This window comes from Sphaeramia orbicularis, chromosome 22, assembly GCF_902148855.1.
Source record: "Sphaeramia orbicularis chromosome 22, fSphaOr1.1, whole genome shotgun sequence".
Lineage (NCBI taxonomy): Eukaryota > Metazoa > Chordata > Actinopteri > Kurtiformes > Apogonidae > Sphaeramia > Sphaeramia orbicularis.
Window position 1 is genome coordinate 51,995,001 of NC_043978.1, and position 27,962 is coordinate 52,022,962.

Sequence of the window (27,962 nt, forward strand, 5' to 3'; positions counted from 1 at the left end):
TAATATTAAAAAAAACAATCATAAATTGGCAAAAGTCAAATCTTCAGAACTCGTTTATTGCAAGAAATATGGAAGAATTTTGTATCATATGATGTGAAAAAGCCCATAAATGTAAGCAAAAATGTTCAAAAGCCAATATGTAGCATAGTTCAGAAAGTTGACCTGATTGAGCAAAATTAATGTGATTTTTGGATTCAGCACACCAAAATTATCCTAAATCAGCTCAAAAAACTTAAATTTGTTGTTGACCAGTGTAATGAGCGACCTGTGGCCTACAGTGTGAACGAAGACTTAATGACACGAAGATACGACAGAGGACAGCTGTGACGCGCCGAGTGTTTGTGCATCATCTGTTCTCATTCAGTACTTGTCACAGACTGATTAGAAACTTGAGAAAATGTGTTTTTCGTGCCCCGTCTGCCTTGTGTAGGAGTCCTGCAGTACGCTGTCTTTTCCTCCTGGGGTTAAAAACTGGATTAACCAAGAGGTCCGGAGGAGTTCAGCTGGATGAGCAGAGTGGACGGCTCCAGTCTGTTCCAGTGTTCAGATCAACACTGCAGTCCAGAGTGGAAACGCTAAATACAACATCCAGAAGTGGATTTACAGATGACACAACTGATCACGGAAATCATCCCGGCGAATTACAACTGTTAGGTGTCCTGTATTCAGTGTTACGATGACTAAAAGCTGTGAGGGGGGTTCTGACGGCCCCCCCCCTCCACACAGTTACTGACCCTCCTTCACATCTGAAGGACAAGTGATTGCTCTAAGTGTTGTTTTAACACAAGGTCAACACCGTGCAATTTTCTTGAAAATAATTACAATAACCTTGACTTCCCGTCAGTCAGAAAATGACTAAATAATATTAAATTGCTATCGTTCAGGGGTAGGTGCTTTGAATTCCAGCATGAAAACATTAACCACAATTAAGTCCAAAGCACGGCATTTTATATATTTATTCATTTTTGAAATAGCTTCATCTGAAATACGAAAAAAAAAAAAAATGACATGTGAATAAAGGGTTGAACAAACTCTACTCAAATGTCATTTCTGCTCAATAGGAATAATTAAATAAGCATATAATCTAAATAATACACGATAATTACACACAGTTCGTTCAGATAGACTCGGTTCACACCAGACTCGGGGTTTTCTGATTGGACGCCGTGTAGCGGTTTCACAGATCACATGACCACAGGACAGTGACGTACAACAGAAATTACCGCTGTGCTGTTTACATCAAAACACAGTAAATGAGTATGGAGCAGGATCCAGACAAACGTGGACACTTCGGACATTCTGAAATAAAACATTAGGTCAAAAAACGAACAGAGCCTGACGGAGAAAAGCAGCTCCTTCCCTTCCTGTTCACGTCCAGAGAAGATACAACAGACCTGGTGTGTGTTTGGGATCCAACAGCAGCGACAGAAGGACACTTCCTGTTTGGTGTGTGTGTTCTGATGCTGCCGCTCAGAGTTTCAGCGCTGACGGTGAAAAGGTGCGGGAGGTTCTGCTCGGTGCCGACAGGAGGGTCCGATTCAGGAAACAAAGGCTCAACTACGTTATTTACATCTTAGTGCAGTAAAGGCAAGGACACTGCTGGCAATAAAACATTCTTCCTGACTGAGATTCAAAGAGCATGAGTGTGTGTGTGTGTGTGTGTGTGTGTGTGTGTGTGTGTGTGCGTGTGTGTGTGTGTGTGACGGCAGAGGCTTAAGGTTGATAAAACTGGCAAAAGCAGAGTTCCTTGTCTAGTTGATGAGCTTGTTGGCTCTCTGGTTGGCTTCGTCAATGCGATGTTTGTTCATGTCCGCCTGAAAGAGAGAAAAGAAATGTGACTGAATGGAACGTTTAAGGTGACGTTCGTCCTTTGACTGTTTCTATTGTGAACTACTGCCTGGAAATACATTTAACATACTTAAAGAAATGTTTTACATAGATATAATGTACACTGCCTGGCCAAAAAAACATCCCCATAGCGATGAATATGTTTCAGCTGCAACAGGCTGTTTAACCCTTTAAAGCAGTGTTTTTCAACCTTGGGGTCGGGACCCCATGTGGGGTCGCCTGGAATTCATATGGGGTCGCCTGAAATTTCTAGTAATTGATAAAAAAAAAAAAAAGTAAATAAATTACTAATAAAAATATTTTTTAATGATTCAATATTAATATTAAAACACCACACATTTTTCCTAATAGAAATCCAGTTCAAATAAAATGCAGGAGGTAACATCTGAGAGGGCATGTCTTGATTGACCCGATCATGTGACCTCATGCATTACTACGCTTCAACCTGCCTGGACACAGTCGAAACTGGACCGAACAGAGAATGGAAAGATTTCTTCACCTGCCTGGCCCTACTAAGACATCTCCAAGAGAAAAATGTCTCCGTTTTGAATGTCTGGGGTCGCCAGGAACTTGTGATATTAAAATGGGGTCACGAGCCAAAAAAGGTTGGGAACCACTGCTTTAAAGTGAACCTGTTCTGGTCATGCTTACGACATTAATTGTGCTTTACTTGTAAGCAAGAGGGGCGCAAATTCAGCAACAAGAAATAAATTTTAAAAAATAAATAAATAAATTGTCATAAATGCACCACACTGGAACTTTTTATCATGTGAATTACAGCCGGAGGCAGAACCTATGGGGCGCAGCCATAGTCGGCTGTAAGTGACATATCCTCATTGTTTCCAGGTGATGGGGGTACAAGTAAACAAGCAGCAGTCAGTGAGTGACACTGAGTGGAAAGCATGTGTTGGCACTCGTTTGTGTTGCCATAAGCTTTGCACTCCACCGTTGTCCCACAGATGTGACCCAGCACTGGCCCATAATGTGTCAGACTGGTGTCTGCTGCACAGGGTCAGTGACCAGCCCGGGTAATCGGACAATACGAGTCTGCGCCACTACCGGTGCTGGACGGAGCAGTGACTTAGTACTCACGTGTACTTGACAGCAGGCTTTGACATAAGTTACCAGACAGAACCGCTAGTATTATATGTGATCTTCTGAAACAGCTAGCAATGAAAATTCACTACAGGTACCCTTTAAGTGCTGCAGTCATTTCTAAAATAACCCTCAGTTTGATAAACATAAAGGTTGGACTGTGTTGGGGTTTATCAGGCTCATCAGGATCCTGGGAAAGTACACTGAACCAAAATATAAATGCAACACTTTGATTTTTGCTCCCATTTTCCATGAGCTGAACTCAAAGATCTACACACAAGGTTTATTTCTGTCAAATATTGTTCACAAATCTGTCTAAATGTGTGTTAGTGAACACTTGTCCTTTGCTGAGATAATCCCTCCTCCTCACAGCTGTGTCAGATCCAGATGCTGATTGGACAGCACAGGTGGGCCTTAGGCTGGACACAATAAAAGGAAGGCCACTCTAAAATGTGCACTTTTCTCACACAGCACAATGCCACAGATGTCACCAGTTTGGAGGGAATATGCACTGGTCATGTGACTTCAGGAATGTCCAGCAGAGCTTCTGCCTGTGAACTGAATGTTCATTTCTCTACCATCAGCCATCTGCAAAGGGGTTTCAGAGAATTCATGAAGAAGACTGTGTGAGGAAAATGGTGGGCACACCAAATACTGACTGGTTTTATCTGACCCCCCTGGACCAGCCACTACAGTAAAAGTGCACATTTTAGAGTGGCCTTCCTTTTATTGTGTCCAGCCTAAGGCCCACCTGTGCAATAATCCTGCTGTCTAATCAGCATCTGGATCTGCCACAGCTGTGAGGAGGATGGATTATCTCAGCAAAGGACAAGTGTTCACGAACACACATTTAGGAACAATATTTGAGAGAAATAGGCCTTTTGTGTACACAGAAAAAGTTTTAGATGTTTGAGTTCAGCTCATGAAAAATGGGAGCAAAAACAGAAGTGCTGCATTTATATTTTGGTTCAGTGTAGTTCAGGGAGCACAGGATGTCATTTCAGATTCCAGACCTAAACCCACTGAGGATCTTTGGGAAGTGATGGAGAAGACTTTCCACAGTGGTTTGACTCTCTGTCATCAATACAAGATGTAGATAAAAGTTAATACAAGTCTGGATGGAAATGCATGTTGTAACATTTATTGTGACACTACCTAAGCTTTGTGTGGCATAAATGACTCCCTGGTGGGTGGGTTCTGTAATCACAGATAACATGGTCTCATCAAGTATTGTAAGGGACTTTTTGTTCAGACAGTGTATAAATGTTTAAGGCTTAAACAGAAAAACAATGATTACAATTGTTCTTTTTACCATAAATAGATTATACATGAAAACATCTAATGTACAGTGGTTCACAAAAGTGAGATTTCACTTGTTAAATATTTTCACTGTAACTTTGCAGCTGCATTAGTGACACTGACATGAGGGCCGTTTAAGAGCAGACGTTCAATAGACCCAGTGCTTTGCTGGGATGTTCTTCCACTCCTGTGTCATGTGGGATTGCTGACGTTCCTCCATAAAGACTGGAGTTCAGATGAGGCAGCATCACTCAGCCACAACCCCTGATGAGCCACCACCTCGTGTGACAGTGGGCATAACACATGTTCTGTGTGGCGTTCATGGGGTTGGCGTCATACATACCCATCAGATCCACACAAACTGCCCTTTGTTTCAGACCAGGACCTGTGTGTCCTGTGTGGACTGATGTGCTCCAGTTAAATATTCAGACTGACCCGGTGCAGTTCATATACACACATCACATACACACAGTAAATGCAGTTATGTCCTGGGTCTGTCATCTGGGTGAGTCTGATTCTTGTATGTGTGTGATTCTTGAAAAATGGGGAATTTCATTTCATGTTGATCTTGTGGTGTCAAAAAAAAAAAAAAAAAAAAAAAAAAATCAGTATTTTAATCAAAAGTATTCAATTTGTATTCAAAAGTATTTAACCTGTATTCATTTGCCTGCCAGAAGTTATTCTCAGTGTAATGTGTGGATTGTACCAGAGTAGCTGACTCTTTTTCCTGGGAGACCCACAAAAGAACGAACATGTGAAGCCATCGAAAGAACACGTGAAATTGTGTAAAGTTACAAAACGGGGCGGGCAGAAAGAACACGTGAGTTCATGGAAAGTTTCGGAAAACGTGGTGTACAAAAGAAGGACACGTGAGTGGAAATTTTGGACATTCTAGGAAATAATTTACATTTTCTGGGAAAAGTTTAATATTAATATATGATAAACTAATACTGGGAATTAGTTGCATATGTACATATTTTGGCCAATCCCGACAGACACCAAAAACCATACCCTATCGGAGACAAACTAATGGGGGGGGGGGGGTTCAGACATGACTAGATTAAAGTTCAAAATATGATAAAAATGGGTATGGTTTGTAGCGAAACCCAACCTACTTTTGACAATATAAAAATGGTCTCCCAGGGCAAAAAGTCAGTTGCTTCTGCAGATGTCAACTCAATGTTTGTTTTTTGTAAGAATAAACACTTCATGCGGCTCCAATTCTGCTCGATCTGACTTTTGCCTCGACTCTGTATGCATTTATTCACTGGAGCTTCACAACCTAGACTGAGCTATAAAGATATAAGTTTCTGAAATATAGTGTGGAAGAATTCCAAAAGGGACCAAAGATATCTACCACCTGCGGCAGTAAATATTTCACGACAATCTAATGGTAACACTGTTCATGAATCCACACAAACATTCAAATCTGTAAATGAGCCAGAGTTCAACAACCTGCGCTGATGTTAAAAGCAGCAAAAATGATCTTTTGATCTAAAACCAAGTTTAAAAAAAGAACAAAAACATCACATTTAATTCAAATCATTAATATTCAGAACAATCCCAGTACATATAAGTACAGCTGTGAGGCAGACACAACGCCCTTGGCCAGGGCTCAGCTTAGTTTCAAACATGTACTGAACTTCTTGTATCCTTGACTGTTTTTATAAAGGGCAAACATTTAGTCATTAAGATCTTTAGAGACTTCTGGTCCATGAGGTGCTGTGGGGACAACTCTAAGTCTTTGTGTGGATTGTAATTCTTCTGGTTGAATATTTATAGTCCACCAGCACATGGGATCCAACCCTTAAGTCCTACAACTCCATGGTCGGCCAACTCCAGACCCATGAGTATCCACCGTGTTCCCATGTTTGTCTTCACCTCAGCATTGTTTTTTGTAGAAGAACAGATTTTTTTTTTTTTTTTTAAACACACCTCTGAACCATCTGCCAGTGCCTCTAACACAGCTGCTTGGAAAAGTGCAGTGGAAGACTTTCACAAGTACAAGGATACATTGACTTCTGTGAGCCTTTGACCCGTACCTTCTCTGTGATGCGGTCGATCTGTTTGTTCTGTTTGTCTATTTCACTGCCCATGTCCACAGCCATGGTCTTCAGGTTTCCAATGATGCTTCCCACCGCCTCCAGATTCTCCTCCATCTCATCTTCGCGTGCATCATTAGTTATCCTGTGTCAAATTGGATCATACATTAGATTATATTGATTTTCCTGGTTATCAAACTGCTTCTGAAACCACTAATTTATTAATATTTTTTATTAAACTTTTATTTAACCAGGAAAAATCCCATTGAGATTAAGAACCTCTTTTACGAGGGAGTCCTGGCAAAGATAGGCTGCAGCAAATACAACATACAGTTACAAGATTACACAGTTAAAACACATATAACGGACACATTTGACAATAAAATGCAAGAATAACATTTTCCCAGCAGAAAAACAAGCGCAAGTTATGAAGTCGGTCTCAAGAACTCTCAGTTTGAACTTAAAAGTGCTCGAAGAAATTAATTCAGTCTTTCTGCAGCTGATTCCATGCATAAGGCGCAGAGTAAACAAAAGCCCTTTGACCCAGTTCTGTACAGGCGAATGGAACAGAAAGCAACACATGATCATTTGTACAAAGAGAATAAATATCAGAATTTCTCTTCACAATTCATGTACAAATAAGTGAAAAGCTTATGGATGTAGTGAAGCAAGCAGAGCCTGACCTCTTAATGTAGGGGCCTGACGGCGCCGAGGCATTCAACTGGGCAGCCTGGCCGTTGCGAACACCTGACGGTTGCCTGGAGACAACCGAGCCATCACCGCCATCGTCCTCTGGTCCTCCAATGCCCCAGGTTTTCTTGTATCGCGAATCGTTCTCAATAGATGAGACCCTGAAAGAAAAACAGGATGTAAGAAGGAACCTAGAAATTCCAGGGGATCTGTGAAGAAAAGTTCTAAGAGCATCATACAGAGTAGTGAGTAGGAGCATCCACAGAAGGGTTACATAATGAAAAAGAAATACTTGTCATACTACAAAAATGCTTGTTAAATCGATGAAGTCGAAAAGGTTCCATACCTTATCTTTTCGTAATCATCAAAGAATCCTCTTCTCCAATGTGAAAGCATTTTGGAGAGATTTTTTTCAATGTTAAGAACCCGATATAATCTTTGCACACAAACTGGAGCTGCACACTGATACGCTTTCATGGACTTCATGGAGTTTTAAGCATGCTCAGCAGAGTGTACTGCACCTGTCATGTTAACAGTCTGGGTTTTCCTCCCATTCATTTGACCATAAAACGCCCATTTCCTCCTCATACAAATAAAGATGAGGCAATACTGACTCCACTCACACACACGGCTGCAGTTAAAGCATCTCCATTTGAGACGATTTATCAGAAAAAGAGGCATCCACATTCAGGAAAACACATTCTGTAAAACCGGAAAACAGACGTTCAACATTGTTTGCTACAGCTTTCCTGTATGTTTGCCGTGTAGTACAACTGCTTTTGTTGTGAAGATTAGTTTGAGTCTGTTGGATAAAAACAGCCTCAAGGACCATGAATAATGAAAAGGTTTTCAAATTAGAGCTGGGAAATACAACCAAAAACATTAACATTAGAAAATTAGAATGATAAATGTCAAATCATTATTTCTAAAAAGGATGATTTTTGCTCGAGAACAAAGGAACCCAGATGTTATTTGGCGTTTTCATTATTACCATGTTTGTGAAAGATGCATCAAGATGAAAAGCACATAAAAGCAGCATGAGGAAAATGACATGAAGGACACAGGATGCAAATAATGCAACACACAATCGAATACTGATGTACAGGACAACAAACGCAAGATTTACTCATTATTTTGGTCATTTACTTTGATTCCCAATAAGTATAATCTGTAAATATTTTTGAAGTATTTCAGTTTCAGACAATGTAGGTGAATTAAAGCCTAATGGCGTCATAAAAATCTAATTATATGATGATATTTATGGTGATGTGAAATTATATTGCAATGAATATCATCATTGTTTTCTCAGTCAGCCTTATTTCCAATCCAGCACAAAACAGTGGAATAAGAACTGACTGAACAGAGTAACTCAGCATCTGAAAAGCATCACAACAGAGATTAGGTGTGTGTGCTGTACCTGTCACAGGGGCACACACAGAGGCCACAGCATTTGGAGAGGTCGGTCAGGTTTTTCTCTGCCTGTCTCATGTCCTGGTTGATCTGGTCCATGCCCTCCTCCACATGCCTCAGCTGCTCTGAAACACACACACACACACCATGGGTTTCAGGGTTTTCTGCACCTAGGTACAGCTCTGAAGCTGGGAGCTTGATCATGACATTCATTTTATTTTGTTTATCACCTTTATTTATCCATTTTTAGAAGAAATGTAATTAAACTTTAATGATCCCTGTGAGGACTCTTAAAGTGGGTCAATAACTGGGTCACTGCATCAGCAAAGGAAGGGATACAGATGACAAAAAAAGAACAAACCGCAGATAGTATAACATATAATTACACAAGCACATTTATAGACACATACAGTATCTTGGTCAAACTTTTGCATAAAGTTGCAAACAAACACAACCAGACAAAAAGAAACCAGAGAACAAACAGATAAAAGTGCATGAATATTTAGGGATGCACTCTACATAAAAATTTTAATTCAATACCAGATAGTACTCATTACATAACTGTGTCTGCATACTGTATTCCTGCAAAACACAGACACACACACTCACACACTGATGTTGTTTTTCCTTATTTCAACACTTTCTTCAGTCTTTTTTTTTCCCGAACAGCTGAGTTATTGTCGTTATCATAGTAAGACTGATGCTTGTTGAAAATGCATTAGTATCAAAATGTTGCTTTAATTATCTTGTATTTTGATATCTGTGAAAACTGAGTGCAACTCAAAAGAAAGTCTTCAAGTACATAAACACGGAGTCTCTCCCCTGAATGCAAACAGTATGAGACTAATAATACTGTGACAACAAGCTTCTACAAAGCCATTTTCAGAAAGGATGAGACATTTCTATTAAAAAAAAGAAAGAAAAAGAAAAAAAAATGTCCTTGTTTTCACCGAGCAACATAATTGTGCTTTTGTACATTTGTATGCCTGCAGCATTCTGGAAAAAAGCTGGGACACAAAAAGGTAAAAGTATAATGACTGGGAATAAAACACAGGCTTATGGCCTGATCACAATCAAGGTGTACAAGTATATTTGTATCGGTTATTAATCAGTATTGCAAAAAGATCCCCCCAAAACCATTCCCAAAATGTTTCTTTAGCCATCTTATTACTAGATCTTGCAATCCTCCAAATTTGAAGAAAACTGGATAAAAACTAATAAAATGGCGACCCAATGAGCTTGAAAACATAAGCACAATTTTACTGTTATAAGAGAGCAAAATTATTATGTCATCATCATGTTTGGTAACTCAATAATTCCTACTCAACTCCTGTGTCTTTTTTATTCCAAAATACACACATCACATTGCTTTTCATTTATTGATCCTTTTTGTTGAACAGCTGTTTGATTATCAATTCTTATTTTCAGTATTAAGACAATCAACCATTTTGTTGTGAAAACCCTTCTTTTCCAGCCCTTTAATTGGAATAATAGAATGGGAACCTGTTCTTTCAGTATTATTAGGACTAAATATGCACAACTAGACAGATTTGGCTCTGCTCCCTGGTATGCTGCAGAACATTTGGGAACAATGTGTCAAACGGATGTTTACGTGGAACCGCATGTTTTCTATGGTGCGTTCACCCAAATTCATGTAGTGTCCGTACACCAATATACTTCCACCAATAATAGGGACTACATGCCTTATAGATCTACTGTTCTAACTTGTTCCCAAATGTTTCTTTCCTCCTGTACCAGGAAGACTTAGTTCCAGATCTAACACAGATGCCACCATGTGCTCAGACAGATTTCCATTCCAATCTGGTAGAGTCCATACACCAAGTAGTGTCCGTACACCATATTCAAAATATGTGGCTCTGATTTTATTGTTTCTGTCAATATATGGAATTTTTCAGCACGCATGCTTTGGACACCACATCTATGCAATAAACAATGCATGATTCTCCTGAGTGCTGAAACACTTGTATATCTTTGTAGGCATTAAATATGGAGGCTATTAGGCTGGAGTGTCCGTACACCAAAGAGTTTCTGATTTGACAGGGGTACAAGCCTGACACATTTATAGTAGACACCATAATACAAACATATTTTGGACTTTAAAAGAGAAATATCAGACAAATAAAATGGCCTGTCTGATTTTTTGATACAGCATTATTGTTTTTTATCTATATGTGCACCCTTTCTGGTACCCTGGATTGTGATCGGGCCGTTCGTCATCAGTTGTCCTTCATCACAGAACAAAACTACTACAAAAAATTGCAGTCTTTGAGCATCCACATGACATCACACTGAAGAGATGCATGAGTCCAGGGAAATCTCAGTGTGTAAAAAGAGAGTGGACATGTCCTGCGGTCAGACCAGTCCACATTTCACATTGTGATCAGAGAAAAATCAGATATTGGGTTTAATGTGACAGACGAATATAAACACTTTGGGGACAAAAGTATTGGGTCACACCTCTTAATCACTGAATTGTTTCATTACCTCCCATTACAAGAGACGTACAAAATCCAGCACCCCGCCATGTAGTCAGCCTTAATGAACACTGACGGGAGAATCAGTCATTCTACAGAGCTCACTAAATTAGAGTGTCTACTGAAATGTCACTGGATGATGCTATTGCAACAAGTCAGTTTGTCAAACTACTGCTCTGCTAGATATTCCATGACCAAATGTGAGTGGTATTATTACAAAGTGGAAGCATTTAGGAACCACAGCACCTCAGACCATGTCAAGTTCCACAGGTCTTACAGGGTCACTGAGAGTTAAGGGGCATAGTGTGTAAAGGTCACCAACAATGTCTCTGTAACTAAAGACATTCAACCTTTTCTGAAAGAAATATCAGCACGAAGACTGTGGAGCTTTATGGCGTGGATTTCCATAGTCAAGCATCTGAATGCAAGTCTTACATCACCAAGCACTGTGCCAAGAGTCAGACGTAGTGGTGTAAAGCACACCGCCAGTGGACTCTGGAGCAGTGGAAACATGTTCTGTGAAGTGCCAAATCACACTCCTCTATCTGGCAGTCTGATGGACGAGGGATGGAAGGAGAACGCTGCTTTTCTGACTGAACTGTGCCGGTGGTGAAGTTTGGTGGAGGATGGATGATTCTATGGGGCTGTTTTTCTGAGGGTGGCCTAGGCCCCTTAGTTCCAGATGAGGGGAATCTTCATTCTTCATCTTACCGTGGCGTTTTGAATGATTCTGTGTTTCCAACTTTGTGGGAACAGTTTGGGAAAGGTGCTCGATTGTTCCAGCATGACTGCACTCCAGTGCACAAAGCAAGTCATGGACAGACAAGTTTAGTGTGGGAGAACTCAACCAGCCGGCACAAAATCATGACCACAACTCCATCAAACACCTAGGGGAGTGAAGATTATGAGCCAGACCCTCTTGTCCAAAATCAGTGTCTGATCTCACAAATGCTCTTCTGGATGAATGGGCCAAAATTCCCACAGACACACTCCAAAATATTATTCAAAGCCTTCCCAGAAGAGTGGAAGCTGTTACAGCTGTAAAGGTGGATCAACTCCATAGTAGTACCTATGGATTTAGAACTAGGTTTAATATGTAGGTGGCCCCATGCTTTTGTCCATATAATGTATATATAATATAAACAAGTGACAAAAAAGCAGAGCTTACAAATATCCCCACCCAGTTGCACAACATTTAGCCCCTCCTGCTCACTGACACCCTGCCCACCCAGGGATTAACTTTGAGTCTTAACTTTCAATCTTTTTCAAACTTTGTAAAAAACATATATTTATTTATTTATTTATTTATTATAGAAAAGAAAAAGAAAGATGTAAAAAGACTGTAAAGAACACGTGTGAAATTTTAAAAGAATCAGGTGAACAGTGTCCGAGAATTGGGATGACAAAAATCTTAGACGGAAGGACAGATGGAATTCCTGACACATCCATAAACCCCTGCCATTCATGAGTGCATTGAAAGGCAAGGAGATGTAACACAGCAATAAACATATCTCTGTTCTAACATTTGAGTGTGTCTGTTTATATGTACAAAACACAACTGTCAGAGAAAACTGACAATGTTTGACGAGTATTTCATCTTTTAAGTAATTGTGTTAATGGTTTCAAAACCATAAACACAAAACAGATTTTAGTTTTATTGTATTTTAGAATACGTCCCAACCTTTCTGTGAATGGGGTTTGTAGTTTGGATCACAATCGCATAATGATAATGATATGCAATGTGCACTATGTAAATATATTTTCAACAATGACTATCAACACTGATTTGGGAAAGCAAAAAAACAAGATGAAAAAAAAATAGAAATATATTTAACAGCTTAGAAAAAAAATGAGAGGAAAAACACAAAGGCATCAGAACTAGCAGTGGTCATATTGTGTATCTACCTCCTTGCTGGTCCAGCATCACCATGGTATTGACACCCATCTGTTTGCTCTGAAAAACCAAAAACACACAAATTCAGAATCAATCAGATGTTTTTTTTGTGTTTGAAAGGCAACAGTAGGTTGGATGCATTTGAGAATGAATTTTTGGCTTACACAGAATTTACAAAGTGATACAATGCAAGTAAAAAATGTCATATTGCAAGCAAGATAGCATTGTCTGAGCTGAATTTTTCCTGAATCTAATCCATGAAGGGGCCAGAAACAAACCAACATGAACACACTCTGGTCAGTGGGAACAGTATACTGTCAGCAAAGTCTTACCTCCTCTGCCATCCGCAGCATATTCCGAGTGCTTTCCAGCGACTGGGGAGCAAAAACAGCAGGGGTTAGTGAATAATAAAAGGTGAGCACATTCCTTACAAAAAGAAAACACAAACTAAGAGAGACAAGCTGATTGGGAGTACAATCGCACCTCAGTTCATTCTTTAGTTTAGTTAGTATTTTATTTAAATTTTACTCCCTAATATCAAACAACAACTTGTTTGGAAAGGAAAAATTAATAATATATTTGACTGCTATGTGTATATGTATATCATTAGCCTCATGGCATAATTAAGTCAATAAGTCACATTTCTGGCCAAATTATGATATCTATAAAAAATAAATCAGCAGTGTCAGGAAAGTAAAGTTATGCAGATATCACAATTTGGCCAAAAATATGACTTTGGTAATTATACGATGAGGCTAATGATATGTAAGATGTATATATCAGATTTCAGTTACATATTTGTCCAGGGTTCACCTTCTGGATCTGTTTGTTGTAGCATAAATCTGACCTTCTAGGTTTCTGATGGAAATCTTTCTATACATGTTCTTAAATCAGATAAAAAAACTAGAAAAGCACTTGGACAGCGCAGACCTCCGCCAAGGCAGATCATTGCCCCCCACCCCCAATCACCACCAAAATGTCATCATTTGTTCCTTGTGCCAGTATCAACATTTCCTGAAATTTTCATCCAAATCTATATATCTATATATATATGAAAATCCAAACTGAACTGGCAGTGTGAAAATGGTGATCAAGGCAGTATCTATAGAGAATAGGTACAAGGTACAAGAACACAAATGTCCAAATCTGCTGGACCAGACAGTTGGAAAGAACTATCCCACAAGATTATTAAATTATAAAGGCAAATCTGAAATTACAGTAGGAATAATTAACTTAGATCCAATAAAAGTGCATTAAAAGAAAAAAACACACTTCCCAACCTGACAGTTGTCTTGTACAGTTAGTGTACAGCCCATGTCTGAATAGAGTCATAGACCATAATCACACGGAGGCCATTTTCCTCATGTCAGCTCAAAAGCTCACATTGTTTGTGGTGAGGATAGTGTCATAACACTATACTCAAGACATGTACACACAGAGAATCTGATGATACCCATTAACTACTGTTAGCATTCAGCCACTTCCTAGTCAATGCTAACATCTGAAAAGATACGACAGATTAATTCATTCTGAAATACCTGTCTGCTTTACAGTGTTTTAACCAGAGAAAGTACTTGGAATACATCTTTGGATTTCATTTATCTGAAAGTTACACAGAAATGTGTGTTGCAGTGCACATAATGCTACACAGCTAACATTACTGAATGCCAAAACATTTCTGAGCCAGAGAAGATAGTAAAACACTGCAAGCTTGATTCTATATAAGTCTTGCCTCTAGTTTTAAATGGATGTATCATCATATTTACCATATACCATTTTTTTCTTTTTTTTTTTACTATTTAAAATGTGTAAAATTGTTTTTGGTTGACCTGCATGCAGTGCATCAACTCGTCCTGCTCTGCTCTGTTTCACAAATACCCTGAACAGGCCCATTGGCAAAAGAAAAGTGCTCCATCTCCTTCTGCACTCTCAATCATGACTTTTCCCCACAGCGGGGACATCTGGCCAAATAACTCTGGACTTTACAAACTGTTAGTATCATTTCATGCCACTCCATGCCCAAAACTAAAATGTATTGTTTGTATGCTGGATTGGAGTATTTCCAGTTAAGTGAGAATTTGTCTGACTCCAACAGTATCCTGTTGTTATGTATGAGAAAGGATAATTCCTGACAATGGCTGGACCTGATTCATATGAGAAAATAACTAACTGTGGTGTGGATGTGGCCTTAAGAGAGGAAAACATCAGAACAAAAGGATAATAGGGAAAGAGGAAATGGAAAGATTCCAGTGATAAGGACAAAACATAAAGGAAGCGACACCCTTCATAAGCCTTCTTATTCATAATGTTGAAAAATGAGATGGAACCTCGTGTGTGTGCCCTGCCTCTCAATCAGCGTTATCAGACACTGCAATGGAAAATCCATACTGTAATATGACACTCAATATCAATGAACCTTTCAGTTATTTTAAAATTAAAACATTGGTTCAATTTGTCTCCAAATCGTGAGGGTTTCAGAAGCATTAACCGGAATTTTTTACATTGTCTAAAACTTTATCATCAGTTATTATGCCATCTATTTTCACTATTTTGTCGATAAAAACAGCAGAAAAGACACTTTCAAACTGCCTAATGTCCAGTCACCCCGAAGTCATTCTCAGAATTGAAAGACAAGGGACTGTTTCACACTTTTGCTTAAAATGTTACTTGTGCCAATTAATTTATTTTTTAATACATGCTGATTGACCTAATCTTATAAAGTCTCTCTCACATGGATCAGTCACAATATTCACAATATTTAAGTAGGCTTTAACTCCACAACTATCCTTTAAATACAAATACTGCATTGATGTGCATAGTTTTCCATCAAGATCAAGTATGAGACTAGATCTGAGAAAGAGTTAGTCACGTGTGCGGGGTTTTAGTGTCCTCCAACTACAAAGTTTTACATTTTTCAATGACACAAAATTGAATTTCACATTCCAATTTTCACCTAAAAATTGTATACAACAAAAAAGCTGAGGTTAACAAACCTAAAAAGGTTTAAAACAAAGCTAGCTAAATTAGTTCACTATTACCATTAGGTTCCATTAGATTGAAGAAAAGTCATTTAGTTAGACTGGATGCTCTCTACATTGATGTTGCTTTAATTTGGCTTAGGTAGTGCCTACAGTGACTTGGGTGCTGCACCAAAGCCTTTTAATGGAATGGAAAAACCTAATGTGAATCATGAAATATCAAAAAAAAAATTTAAAAAGGATAGGATTTGTGCATAGTCAACCTTCTTGGAACCACAGGGGTAATGTAGATTAATTAAATGAAGCACTTTCTAATCAAATAACAATTTCAGTGACTTTTTTAAGAAATGCCAAATATCTATATAAGGCTAAATAGCACACTGAAAGTGTGTACTCTGTAGTGCGCCGTTGTGGACACAGCAACTATGAATGATAGTGTCACTCACACGACGAAAAAAAGAAGGTTCAAATTACAGTTTGCCTGACTAAACCTTTGCACCACCTTTAACATGATGACAAATCCTGTCATAGTCAGCATTCAAAGTCTCACTGAAACATCCAAGATGTCCACAAATGTCTGCCTAAAAGAACCATAAAGATTGGTTATTGTATATCTGAACTTGTGCTGATCAGCTGACATGGTTAACAATCTACTGCAACACAGACAAAAACACAAGAGCACATAGACAAAGTGGAATGCAGTTTGTTCAGGTGAGTGGTGCCTCTGTGGCTCTATTAATAGCAGATGCTGTGCAGAGAACACAGCATCCAAAAGGAGTGAGGCATCGGAAGTGACTCGGGGCATGACTCCATTGTTATCATCACTAATGAACTGTTAACAAGAGAGGGAGTGGGGACCAGATTCTTCATTCTCTCTGTGTTATGTTTGCTCTGAATACATTAATCAGCGAGTTGAGAAACAGACAAACACAAAATTGGCGAGAGGGATGTATTGAGCTCAGCCAGGTTTATATTGGCTTAGCCAGAACATGGCTTGGGTGGATAAACATTACATTATGATGCAGAAAAAAAGTCCTTGAACTTGGCCAATTAAGCTTGAAATAGAAGCCTGAGCCAAATTTTCCAGATTGGAGTGCTATGGCAAGACTTTGACAAACAGACAATAATGTGGTATTTTTATCATTAATTTGGGGTAGCTTAAATGGATACACAATTAGGCAAGATACGTGCAAGCTCCAACGAGACACGTACACAGCTTTCATGATGAAATTTAACTATTACTGTTCCACCACCAGGGTTTTGTCTGTACTTTTAATACAGCTGTAGAGCTTTGGGCTATAATTGTTTTCGCTGTATTTGTTTCATTTTATTTCATGTGTTTGTCACGTCTTTGATCCAATGCTGAAGCAGATGTTTGCAACTACATGACTTTGGCCTTGAAGTGATAAGCTTATGTTTGTCTACCTGAAGACAGTGTTTCCCTGTAAGGAATTCTGATGTTGCCCTGTTACACTGTCAACCAAGCTCTGAATGTATCAGATAGGAGTGGTTACCCAAAGCCATGACGGTAAGTAGAATTAGTCGAACCCTCCCACGGCCTGTCCCTGTTATGATCTCCTACACTCAGGACATGAGACAGAGCACTCAGTATACCAGGCAGCAGCAGCGAGAAGAGGAAGAAAAGAGAAAAGACAAAGTCACAGGTTAAGTCAGAGAACACAGTTAAGAAAAGACACACACATACAGTTAGTACAGTCGAAATTAGATGAAGGTGAAGCGCACAGCTCCAACTCTCGCTAGAGTAAGCCAATTCGCCTGCATTTGAATCAGATGGCTGATCATATGATGCCCTGGAGTGCTGATTAAACAATTATCTCCTTGATAATAAAACGCTTAGATATAGCTGACAACATTCAAAGTGTCAAAACCACAGAGGGGTAAGGGAGTTATCAGGATAAATTAGGCGGAAAGCCTCACACATGTCCTACTACTGCCTAGTTTAGCAATCAGCTGTGAATGCAATGAATGTCACTGGTGGCCCATGTTCTTTCAGAGGTGAAAGGCAGCAACTCCTGCTCTACACAGGACAAAGTGCATGTTTTTGCACTGAAGTGAGACAAAATCTGAAGAAAGACTATGACTTAATAGGAATATAACAATGGCATTACTTATGACGGTTTTGAATATGTTTAGAAATTCATTTAGTTGTGTGACCTTTACTTGATATGTTTATACTTCAAACTAAATAAAGGTTGGTAGTTCCTTTGTTGGGATTGAACTCAAATACTGTTCTGATGTTAGTTGTGAACTAATAGAATATGAACATTTGAACAGGATCTGAAATTGTAATGTCTGTAAAACAGAATTTCATTCTGAACACAGGAACGTTTTGTGAAATAACATTAGATCCTACTGGGATCAAATAAAAATGTGTTTAATATTTGTGCATATTTCTGGTGTAATTCAATTTAATTTAATTCTTCCAGGAAATAATAATTTCTTTAAAAAGAAACAAAAAATTGCCTTTTTCACAGTATCATGATATATTGTGGTATATCGTATCGTGATCCTAGTATTGTGATTTGTATTGTATTGCCAGATTCTTGCCAATACACACCCCTAGTGAATTAGTTGTTCCATTATACTTTAAAGCAATACTCTGTCTGACATATTGTCATGCCTCCCTTGCGGGCTTGAAATTGAGTCTTTTGGCAGTTTCATTTTTCAGAGAACAGCTACTCTGGTCATCTTAAACAGAGGTGTGATTCATTTCAACAGTGATATAGTCTGGTAGTAGATAACAGCACACAAAACACCTCAAACTAACCCTGTAACATTATCTACCTATGTACTGTCCATATGTCAGCTCAATACAATCCAAACAGATTGCTTTTAGAATTCAGTTTTGGGTCGAGAATCACTTTGAGTGTGTTTCTGCATAGTGCCGAAAGAACAACAAGACAATGAAATCTATACAGAGTGAAAAAAGTGGGACTGTGTGAGTTTTGTGTGTGACTCCGTACCTCGTCTGTCACTTGGTTAGCCCTCATGGTGATCTGCTCTACAGTCATATCGTCCATGTTGCTGCCTTCTTGTTTGGAGGGTCCTCCTGTGGCACCGAGCTCGATGTTTTGTGGCCTGGAAGAGAAGAGCATAAGTTCAAAGGTCACGCAGAACCACCATACCAGAGGGAATCATCATAAATATAAACCTCTGTGACCCAAAAGAAAATCTGGAAACTGACTTAATAAGAGAGGAGAGAAAACATTTTCTATGACATATATAGACGAAAAAGCCAAAAACACTGCTGGCCAAAAAGAAAGTTTAACAAAGAAGCAAACCAAAGACTGCTTCACAAAATGGTTCCCTGCCATAAAATGTATTTAAAAACACAATTTAGCAGATTTTTTCCAAACGAAATCAACAAAATTTTAATACCAGTTGAAAAATTGCATGAATTTACATTTTGCACTGCTGGATCTTAAGAAGGTTCTTTGTACAGCTTCAAAATACAAAAAGAAGAAATGGGAGTGAGACAAAAAAAATTGGAGTGAGTACTTTATTGAAAAACAATTAAACTGAAATAGGCTGTTCATCTGCTGATCAAAAGTTTAACACCACAGCCTTTAAAAGTCAACATCTGTGCAAAAATGTGGATTCAACTTTATTTTCTGTCAGATATTCACAATGTCATGACATCCTGACGGCAAAGGCTAAAAAACTTTCTCTCTTTGAACATGGTCAGATTGCTGAGCGGCATAAGCAAGGCCTCTCGCATGCACCATCACTGCTGAGGTTGGATACAGTAAGACAGTCATTTTGAATTTCTTAAAAGATCCTCAGGGTTATGGAACAAAAAAGTCAAGTGGTAGAACCAAAAAAATTTAACCAGCGCTGAGCCGGAGGATCCGACCGGCTGTCCATCAAGACACGAGACAACCCTTGACCCAAATTAAGGCCATTACCGGTGCCGACTGCAGCCCAATAGCCATCAGACGGCCTCTGCCAGAGAAGGACTTGAGAACAAAAAGTGTCTTCGAAGGACTCGTCTCCTTCAATGCCACAAAATTGCCCATTAGGACTTTACAAGAGAGCACCAGACATGGCACATTGAAAGGTGGACATAAGTTGTATTCTCTGATGAGAAAAAAATTAACCATGACGCTCCTGATGGTCTCCAACATTACTGGCATGAAGAGGAGATCCCACTGGAGACGTTCTCTAGGGGCACACAGGAGGGGGCATGGCCATCATGATCTGGGGTGCTTTTTCCTTCAGTGGAACAATGAAGCTTCAGGTTGTGCAGGGGCGTCAAACGGCGGCTGGCTATGTGGAGATGTTACAGGGGGCATCCCTCATGACTGAGGGCCCTCGTCTGTGTGGTAATGACTGGGTTTAAAAAAAGGACAACGCTGCAGTTCACAATGGCAAGAGAAGTTTACAAAAATGGACATCAGTTCTAGACAGTGGATGCCCTCCGTGAAGCCATCTTCACTACTTGGAGCAATGTTCCCACTAACCTCCTGGAAACACTCCCATAATAATAATAATAATAATAATAATAATAATAATAATAATAATAATAATAATAATAATAATAATGATAAATTAATTAATTAAATACATACATACATACATTCATACACACACACACACAATAACCAAGCATGCTGGAACAAATTTTTGAAGTAATCAACAAGAACGGTGGAGATATTCATTACTGAATCCTTTTTTTAACTCTTTCGGTGCCAGACAGTTAAGGGGCAAATAAGCCTTAAAAGTGCCACAGATTTTGGCCGTTTTTCAGTATTTCGCTTCGTTTTTATAATATTTGAAGAATCCTGCAGGAAACCGCTCGGTAACATCCGACCGATTGCTAATTAGATTCAAAACGCACCGGACGCAGCCGATTCATTATTGATCGTAATTTGCATAATTCATAATAATAATAATAATCTTTATTTATATAGCACTTTTCACACATTAAAAACTGTAGCACAAAGTGCTTTACATATCAGTTTAAAAATCAGTACCGCCCCCCACCCACACCCACCCACTCACCCGCACACACACACATATACATGCAAACCCACAAGCTCACACATACTTAAGAAGACTGACTGAGCACGGGTAGACCAGAACAAAAATGTACAAGTAAAAGTAAAACATCAATTTAGGAGGCGCTGTCTCAGGGAGCCATCCGCACCAGGAGGCAGCCGCCGACCCCGGCGACCAGGCACCAGCAACACAGCCCCGCATCCCAACTAGTGGGAGAGGGCCAACTGGGACCCCCACCCACCAGAAAGGAGCGGACCCCAGTGAGAGAAGGCGCCACAGCCCCCGGAGTCCACAGCCGCCCCCCGGCATGGAGGGCTCCCTCTGATGAAACACCGGAGAATAAGAAACATTAAAAAGATATAAAAATATTATTCGGTCGCGTGACCTCAAATTCCCGTCTGATTGGTCTCAAAAGGGGGACACAGAAAGAACGTCATCGAAATGTGAGAAAGAAATGGGGGTGGATGGTTTGTTTGTACACAAATATGGCGTGTTCTCCAAAGCCGATCTGATCGGCCCGTGGCACTTTAAAGGTTGTATTCGTAAAGCCGATTTAATCGGCCCATGGCACTGAAAGAGTTAAAAACTTTTATTCCTATTTTAGGGGGGTTTTCTTTTTGTTTTTCTGAGCTGTGGTCTTAAACTTTTGTTTGACTGATAACAGCCTATTTCAGTTTAATTGTTGTTTTCAATAAATTGTTAACTCAATTTTTTTTTTTTGTCTCACTCTCATTTCTTCTCATTTTGCATTTTGAAACTCTACTTAAAACCTTTTTAAGATCCAACAGTGCAAAATGTGAATTCTTACAATTTTTCAGCTGGTCTTAAAATTTTGACCAGGAGTGTATGTACAAAAAGGAAAAGATGCAAAACCTAAACAAATTATATTCCTACCTGTTCCTGGGTAATTACGAGTCTGACCACACACAGCAGGCCCGGTGACAACGGAAAACAAAAATCTTTTCTCAATTATGAGGCAAATTTATCTTTATGTGAGCCTAGAGCAGTTCCTTGTTAGTGTAAAGCTTAACTGCACTGTGGCATTCAGAACGTATGCTAACAATGAAGGAACAGAGATAAGGAGGCGGTGATAGGAAAAATCACAATCATGGGACTAGATGCTTGAAAATGTGCAAAACATTACTGGGGTTTACTATAATACAAAACTGTGATTTAAAAATCAGCTCACACAGCAGAGAAAATTAACTTTGAGGTCCCAAATACCTCAAAACAAAAGAAAAAGATGAAACAAATGCAACAAAGGTCCCAAACTGTGAGTCAAACTACAGTTTGATCACATGAATACACTTCTCCAACAGTTCACTATGACAATCACATATTATATATAAAAGTACTCAAGAATCAAGAAAATATCTTTTAAATCTATTAAATGTCATATTCATCCCTAAATTATCTTTACACTTCATTAACATACAGCATTATTAAAACACTTGGTTTAAAAATACTATTACTTGATCAAGGCTAATTTGATACTTTGCTTTAATTCACTTTAATTATTATCCAATCCATATGGCTTATTGTGATGATTTAAACTAATCCTAATGACAGACACGTGCTCACGTGGGTCTCTCTGGGCTGGATACTGGCATTGTCTTACAGCAGTGACACACTACACCTAGTTAGCTGGTTGGAAGGTTGAAGTAAATACACTGACCTTGTAAACAGTCGCTTCTAAAAAGTGTGTGGGGTCCCTGAACAAGAACAGACAACTGGGCAACTGGGACAGTTGCAATCCACCTCTACATAGGTGGATTGCAACTGTGTTTGTAATGTTGCAAAGACGGTGAGAGGACTGTAATCAATTATTGTGTCATGAGGTTCAAAATGTTATTAAGGGTCCGCAGGGTCGACAGAGGTCCACTCTCAACACAGCACCCTGTATCTGTAGCGCTTCTACAAGTAAACAATATTATATACTAGGGATGTAACGATTACCGGTATAACGATAAACCGCAGTAAAATTGCAGACGGTTAGTATTATGGTTTAAATTCTAATTATCGTGATAACCGTGTTTGATTACCGCACTTTTAGGGAAGAAATGCCTATGTAAAGATCTGCTTTTATGTCAAATATTTGAGTATAGTTTTAATTTATTACAATTTTAATTTTCTATACCTAATATTTGGAACCAATATTTGCTTTTAAAGTCTTTGAAAAGGTTTGTTAAGCATCTGTCTGTTATTTATGCAATAAATTATATACACTTTTCAAATCGGATTTTATATTTGTGTTTTCTGTCCTTTTATATTTTTTTTAATAGAAGGTTAAAGTGAAAAAATAATAGACAGATGATATAGATGAAGTTGTGCTGAAAAAAAACAGATCCCAAACATGGGTATAGTAAACATTTGTTTATACAGTATATAAAGGCAAAATCAAAAGGACTGAAAAACGGACAAAATAGGCTCAGACCACTAAGGGTTAATATTTGAATGTTTCTGACACAGAAGGGACATTGTACCGATTATTTTATTTATTTATTCATTTTTAAATACAACTTGGTTAAATTATTTCAGTGTGTGTATTAGTACTTTTTGAACATTTTAAGTACAATTTCAACAATACCGCGATAATAATGGTAACCATGATTATTTTGGTCACAATAACCATGATATGAAATTTTCATATCATTACATCCCTATTATATACTTTGCTGTCTGGTGAAGCACTCCAACTTTTATTTTATCCAGACATAAACCAATTAACCAGTTTGAACAATTAATCAGCTCCAGTAGTATATTTTATAAAACTATCAGTACTGGTCAAATGTCGCTCCAGTTGTGACTGATATTAGATTTCTCAACTGGAATTAAAAACCCAATATTTAAAGCAGCATATGACGTTCATCACCAATTTTTCATCAAATCTGTAAAACCCGAGTCATAACCTAAATATCAATGAGTCCATTAGTCTTTCCGTGCTTATGCACCTGAATCACTTTCCGCGTGGTGAAAAACATCGAAGCTGACTCCATCACAACTGGTTTACATACCAAAACGAAACCAAACCGTCACTCGAGCCTTTTCAGAATTCCACGCAGCCGCAGTATGCCCGCAGCAGCAACAAACACGGAAACGGCTTCATTGCTTCTTGTTGCTGTGGCTGCATGGACAAGTAGGACATGTCGACCCGCTCGGACCCTCACCCCCACCTCAGCTGACCTACGCACACCCCCAATAACACACACCACACCAAGAGATCAATTCCACTAGAAACACTGTGATGTTATTACTTTTTCTTGTTATTGTTGACTAAAAACTACACATTTTGCATCCCCCCCCCAATATTTATAGAACAGATACAGAAAACACACACACACAATTAAAAGCAAATCATTCACAAACCCTGCACTTTTAAAAGACTAATTTCCATAATTAAAACATAATGTTTACCTAATTTTGAGGTTTCAGTGATACACACTTGTACATTAAGTATTCATTACTTCATCTTCAGTGTTTAGTTCTGTAGTTAGTGGATTCTAATAAATTCACAGACTTAGCGCTACAGTGCTTGATAGTGTTTTTGGCATAATTGGGCAAAAATTCCATAATTCCCTTTCAGCATATTGTAATCATATTATAATTCAGTTGGTTTGTGAGGACATGAGACTTCTGCATCTACTTGTTGCCCATGTTTTCAGCCTGTAGGAAAGCTGCACTGTGACGCAGATTTTGTCTAATCACAGATATTTTCAGACAATTAGGAGGGTTAAATACACCACTGACAGCTGTAATTACCAATGGCTAATCAGATTCCAACAGCAGTGAACTCCATGAGATTCTAGTGCTCTGTTGTGCCTCAACATAAGCGACTTCACTTTTCTACACAGCATGAAAAATCATCACGTCATCCATCTTTATATTTTGTCTTTTGATTGAGATTGAGAAGAGAGAGTTTCAGAGGTTAGGTATCTTCAAATTCTGCCATTTCCCCCCTCATTTCAGCTTTTATTTCCAACAGCGGTATTGACTGGTTACTTAGCTACCTGCTTTTTCCTCTCTGAACAGTTGTATTGAACCATTATATTCTCAGTTGACCTGTAGTTTTTGCTGTACAGTATACGGTACAGCAGTTCATCTGGTTTATTGTACAGAACTAATCAAAACTTACAACATCACCCTATGCACACAGTCCAACTTCCAATTAAATATTTATCTGCATTGTTCCAGTTATGAGAACATTTTTTGCAACACGCAGTATTTTAACTAGTAATTTTATTAGAATTTCAAAACATAGATTCTGACATTGATGAAAGAGCCGATTTATGCCAAGTCACTTTTTTGACAGCTCATTGTGAACACTCCTTTCAGATACATATTTAGATTTTGTAACATCACACTAATATGAGAAACTGCCTGTTGTGTGATGAGGCAAGGATAGAACAGTTGAATAAGACCAGCCACTAGTGATGAAACGCATCATCAGTCTGAATTTACAGGTTGTTTTACACATTGCAAAAAACCAAATGGATTAGCACTAGCAAGGCCCCGAGTTTGAGGAACTAAAAACCAAGAATACTGAAGTTTAGTGAAAGCACAAAGTGTAATCGATTGAAAGAAATACCCTGAAAGGCAGAATAACTTCCCGGAGACAGATCATATGTAAAGCTTGTGGTTATGATGTGCTTTTTGAGGTCATCAGCTTCAAGATGCATAAAGTGTTACAGCTATTGCTTTGATTACAACATGAGCAAGCCTGGCTAACCACCTAAATGCAGGAGCAGATGTAAATCCAATCCAGACAAAATCTAATTTGCAAATTACATGACCTTCACAGGATGGTAGTTGCATCATTAGAGATTGTTCTGATATGACAAACATAATGGCTTTCTCAGACAAGCTTCAGTTCACAAGACAACACCAGATCAAAATCATCATCGGCAAAGAATTGAGCTCGTTTCCTGTGGTGCATAAAGACTGCGCAATCACAAGGCAGAAGAAGCTAACCAACATTCAGGAAACGCTTCTTTATTCCCTTTTCCTTTCCTTACTCTCCTGTCCTCCTCTTCCTTTGGGATTCAAGTGACATTTTCCTGTTTTGAAAATAACCCCTGAACTTCACATTCCCTTTCAAACCTGCAGCAGCTAAACATCCGGAGGGGAAAAGGGAAAAAAAACAGGGAAAATGGATAGTCTCCTTGGCAGTCAGTTCAGAGGATTTAATGTTGTTGACTCTGCATTTTCCCTCTTTTTTTTTTTTTTTTTTTTTTTTTTTTTTTTTTAACAGAAGAGAGGGCACCTAGTTCACATGAGCTTGACTGCTTTTTCTAACAGATTATTGAACTTGGCCAGACCCTGATGTGAGTTTAAACACTAATTGAGGATTCACACATATAGTGCTCTTGAGGCCACAGCAGCAGTTGAACATGCCCACACTAAAACACCAATTACTTATGCCAGTCAAGCAAACTTGTGTATAGCTGCTGGATATTGATTTGTCCTGGTGACTCTGTGATTTAGAGGTTACACCACACATGAGTAAATACTACATCTTTCTGCTGCTTGTTCAATTTAAGTCCATCATCATCTAACAGTAAGGCCTATTTTCACGCTTCACGCTCAATAAAAAAAACAACTCTGTCATACTGTGTCCGCAGGGTAAAAAAAATAATAATAATAATCTAACAAGCCTAAGAGAGGACATACCCACTCATGTTGTCTTGTCTGTTTCTTCACAGCACCAGTAAGCTGCTTCGAACTCCCAACAAGGAAACTCATTTCTTGTTCTTCTACCCAAACCTGTTCCTCCACCTCTGCACAACTGACGTCTTAGTCATTACCTAACTAACTACACATATTCTCCTTTGTTATCTTTTCGTATTTAAATATAAGGGTCACCTTTTGTAAATAATTTTACCCTTTGTAAAACTAAATCTCTCACAACCTGTGCTGGAAAATGACACTTTTTTTGTGTGTGTATGAAATGTGCAGATAGACAGACTGATAATGCTAAAGTATATACACAAAACAAAAGGGTGATATTATGCTGATATGGGGAAGCCTCAGGTTTAAGCCTGAATATAAATGTTCTGTATTGTTTAAGGATTATTTATTGTTAATAGCGTGGACATAAAGGTTTCAGGGATTATCACAACAGCTGAACTGAAAACATAACAGCTGCTGTTAACTCCGCCCTTGTTACATTTAAATAGGTTTGATGCTCTAGGAACACACCTGATGTCAATTATCTACGGAGAAAAACACAAATTATAAGTGACACAAATGAGCCAGTGGTCACTTGACAGACAGGTGACGTTGGGCTAAATATTCAAACCTGTAGCATTAAAACACAGTACCCACACCCAAAGCACTGAAGTCATGCCAGAAAAGTGACAACACAACACTTTTAAGAACTACTAAAGAGTTTTAAAAATATAGAAAACTGTGTCAACTAGTCACCCAAAGTATATAAGCGTTTTCTTACATTGTTTGAAAAGATGCTGTCGTGTTCCAATCTCATAAACTGGCCTGGACACACGCAGGTCGTTAACTTAGCTGCTGCTAGCTAGCTAGTTAGCTAGTTCCGCTTTCCTGTCAACTACCTAAACGCTGCCACTAAACAACTACTTGAGTGGAAAAAAGGGCAGTGAGTTATATACCCAGTCAGTCAATACTCACGGTTAATCTTCCTTGTCTTAAAACGTCCTCGCAACTCCTCCTTCTTCTTTTAGGAATGTAAACTTGTCAACCTGACAACTTCTGGATTCCTTCAGTGACTCCGTCGTCTGCTCCGAAGTGTGTCGGCTGGTGCCTTTAGGGTCCGTCGGAAATATGACGATTCCAGTACGGTGGCATTTTATACTGTACTTTGACAGTGGGTACCTTGTGGTGTGGCAGTGGAAGAGCAAGGGAATATACAAAGTACAAATATTCTGATATAAGCAGAGGGAAACCTTAAAAAAAAACAAAAAACATCTTTATTGCCTATAAATTAAACCTTTGTCCTTTTCACTTTTGTAAATACTTTGTGAAGTCTTTAAGTTTACAAATTATATTATTGCATGTTTGAAAATTTATCACCATATTTTTCTATGTCAAAAGCATAGGTTTACAGAGACTAGCACATTATCAGATCAACATTTGATTACATTCCTCATGCTTCTACTTCCTTCAAATTCCTCTAGTATGGCAAATAAATAAATAAATAAATAAATAAAAAGTTTAACCCTCC

The 27,962-nt window shown here is 38.6% G+C and overlaps 1 protein-coding gene across 6 annotated transcripts; it reads right to left on the reverse strand.

Moving 5' to 3' along the window:
* Positions 1–776: 776 nt before the first annotated feature.
* Positions 777–27,541, reverse strand: snap23.1 (synaptosome associated protein 23.1). 6 transcript variants are annotated; one of them, XM_030127184.1, is made up of 10 exons: positions 27,224–27,361; positions 22,287–22,294; positions 18,736–18,850; positions 13,106–13,147; positions 12,785–12,833; positions 8,392–8,509; positions 7,321–7,353; positions 6,968–7,135; positions 6,285–6,429; positions 777–1,814 (listed from the first exon to the last, which is right to left on the reverse strand). In XM_030127184.1, coding segments are annotated over exons 2-10 (735 nt in total). In that variant the 5' UTR covers positions 22,289–22,294; positions 27,224–27,361; the 3' UTR covers positions 777–1,751. The 6 variants fall into 6 exon arrangements, with proteins under 6 accessions (XP_029983044.1, XP_029983047.1, XP_029983045.1 ...); XM_030127187.1 differs by lacking the exons at positions 22,287–22,294; positions 27,224–27,361 and adding an exon at positions 27,410–27,541; XM_030127185.1 differs by lacking the exon at positions 22,287–22,294 and having other exon boundaries at positions 7,321–7,350; positions 27,216–27,364.
* Positions 27,542–27,962: the final 421 nt, after the last annotated feature.